This window comes from Artemia sp. Qi Xiang Cuo, chromosome 10 (assembly GCF_049724085.1).
Source record: "Artemia sp. Qi Xiang Cuo chromosome 10, ASM4972408v1, whole genome shotgun sequence".
In the NCBI taxonomy this organism is placed as follows: Eukaryota; Metazoa; Arthropoda; class Branchiopoda; order Anostraca; family Artemiidae; genus Artemia; species Artemia sp. Qi Xiang Cuo.
In genome coordinates, this window is record NC_142803.1 from 73,001,227 (window position 1) to 73,004,180 (window position 2,954).

At 37.9% G+C, this 2,954-nt stretch overlaps 1 protein-coding gene across 1 annotated transcript; it reads right to left on the minus strand.

Moving 5' to 3' along the window:
* Positions 1-37: 37 nt before the first annotated feature.
* LOC148948143 (E3 SUMO-protein ligase PIAS3-like) lies at positions 38-2,214 on the minus strand. Its single transcript, XM_089095206.1, has one exon. The coding sequence runs from the start codon at positions 2,083-2,085 to the stop codon at positions 694-696; it is 1,392 nt and encodes a 463-aa protein (XP_088951332.1). The 5' UTR covers positions 2,086-2,214; the 3' UTR covers positions 38-693.
* Between the last annotated feature and the right edge of the window lie 740 nt (positions 2,215-2,954).

Here is a 2,954-nt window from a genome sequence, read left to right on the forward strand (position 1 = left end):
TGTACCATGAGTAAGATGTGATGTATTTGAAATACCAAAATTAAAATGTTATATGAGATCAGATCTCCCTCTCCTTCTCAATGGAAGCAATTTTAATTCGTGGCATTATACCAGGGCAGGGTTCCAGGAAAATGTCACCTTGAATTTAAAAACCTTTAATAATGTTGAAAATTTAGAACCCCTCCCCCTAAACCATAACTCTGGCACCATGCCTGACTTGCACTAACAAACAAATGAATCAAACAATTCTAAAAAGGGCTAGGACGCTAAATATATACAAACGACAAATTCTCGCTTTTTCATAAGAGTGAACTTATTTTCAGGCAAGATTTCGTCGTGAAACACCACGTTTTAAAACTAAATTAGTATCAATCGCCAAATTCTTCTGGTGTCAGAAATGACGAAATAAAGTGTCATATTACCTTATCCAATTGTCCTTCTACCTTATTCTTAACTCTATGGTTCATGAAAGGTCGGCAAGCCCTAAAAGTCATCACAGGCAATAAAAAAGGGATACTAAGAGAACCCCAAGGGAATTCTAAAGGTGACCAAAATGACTAAAAGGGAGCTCCAAACTGGGCCACAAAAGAAGTTTATCTTGCGGCAACTTTTCATGATTCCTAGATGCTTACAGGGACACATTCGATCGAAGTTAAAAACTATCTTCAAATATAAATTTTCAATCAAACACTTTTAAAATGAGCTATCCGAAGATGAAACCGATATACAACTCAAGGACAGGCAACTCGGACACAGATTCCTTTGAAGGGATTCCACAATTTCCTTTAACTTAAGATTCTCTTTTTCAAGACGTGAAAGTTTACCACCAGCATCGTCACTATCAGAATCATCAATAGATCTAAGGTCTATAACAACTTTGGCCTTTTTGGCAGGGAAAGAGGCAGAGGAGATGCCATTTGCTTCGTCTATATCCAAAACTTCCTCAGTCCGTTTTGTTGCTGAAGTTTTTGAAAATTCTTTCCCTTTAGCATATTTAGGTTCCCAAGAGCCATCAATACTCATCTCGATTTCAGTACAGTCATTGGGCAACACCGGAGACTTCAAGACTTCTACAAAATACCCATCAATTGCCAAGTCATTATAGAGGATTTTCTTATCACACACTGGACACATCCAAGTGGACGTTTTCTCATTCATTTCTAGAAACAATGATGCATCAAAGCATTGGAGATGAGTACACGCTGAGGATCTGCATGGATACCTAATTCTAAGCTTACCAAGTGGACAGTTAACAGAGACACGAAGAGAGGTCATGGCAATTTCTGAATCCTCATCCTCCTTTAATTTGTTCTTGATCATGCCTTTGGTAAACTCCATAGGTCTTCTTCCTTTCCTTTGCAGCCTTCTTAACAAGTCTTGAGATGTAAGTTTTCTGACCAAATAGATGCTAAAAACAAAGGATCTTCCATAATCCTGAAGCCAGGAGACCTCGAAAGCATTAGCACTCGAATTGAGTTTACAATATTTTGTTATATCAACTGGTTCTGAGGGTCTTTTGGGCTCAACTCCAGGTTTGTTGAATGTAGGTATTGGATTAGGCAACTGAACAAAAGTGTTGTTAATAAAGACAGTGCAACGTAATAGAAAATAGTCATCTTGTTCACTGGTTTCCTCAAGCAAAGCAAATCGCAATTGTATCTTTACATCAGGGTTCTTTGAAAATACCTCAGAACACTGAAATGGAGTAAGATGAAATACAGACTGGTTAACATTCATTTCCCCTTTCCGTTCAGGAATCAAACTACTTGGCTTCACTATCTCTGCAAGTACATCATAAAAAGGGTTTTTCTTTAGCCTAACATCAGGATGAAGGGGAATAGAAGAGCCAGATTCTTTATAACTAACAAAACCAGTGTCTGGATTAAACTTTCTTCCATGTTGCTCTTCACCAATGCTTATTATCTTTTGGCTTATTAATGGTTTGTTCATCTTTGCCAAAGCAATAGCCCTCGACATTAATTCTTGCTTGCGTCCAGCCTTTGGTTTTCCAGCAAATGTGAGTAGTGTAGTCAGTTCAGATATTCTATAATCCTTGATGATATCAATCAGTTGTTTCTCAGACATTTTGGGACTCTACCAGGCTACTAGCACCACAGTTTGTGATAACAATTTCATACGATACTGTCATATGAAACTTAGCCAAAGGAAAGTTTTCAGGTTAAAATTTGAGCATTCACAAAGACAAAATTTGAATTGTCATCACAATTATCAATTGTCATAACAATCTTTTTGCGTCATTCGAGTAAGTGGCATAGCAATCTTTTTGCGTCATTCGAGTAAGTGGCATAGCAATCTTTTTGCGTCATTCGAGTAAGTGGCATAGCAATCTTTTGCGTCATTTTTTGCCTTTAAAATTAGTGACCCTGCACATACACCCCAATAAGAGGTGCCAGCGGTAGCTAGCACTACGAACATTGGCGGCAGCGGCATAAGCACACATGCTAGAAAGCTTAGCAAAAGTCGCCGAAGGAAGCAAAAAAGAAGAGTTGTTACCCAGCTGTGACTGGAACTCTGCATAAGGCGAGAAATTCGGCGAAAGAAACCATTAATCACAGAAAATTGAGGCATAGGGATAGGTCTTAAAAGGGTCTCCTTTACCTACACAGATGACCTTCACGTGAATAATGGTGTTAGAAAAAATTCAAATTCTAAAGTAGCTCCGCAAAATGAGTAAACAAGAAAATTTGAATTTTGAACCATGGCTGCTTTAGAGCCATGTAGATGTAAAACAAGCCAGTGTACATGCTTGTTTACAAAGAATAATTAAAAATGAATGAATATATTTTTTTTGGTCGAGTGTCATTTGTATTGCTGGGGTCGAATCCCCTCGCACACGTTAGGTCCCCTAGTGGATAAATATCCGCGTTATTTGCGCTTATTAATTTATCGGTTATTTGTAAAGATGGCAAATATCACACTTAACTTAATGCTTT

What these genes read in the sequence shown, in the direction of transcription:
- LOC148948143 (XM_089095206.1), bottom strand. Translation starts at nt 2,085, where the DNA reads ATGTCTGAGAAACAACTGATTGATATCATCAAGGATTATAGAATATCT.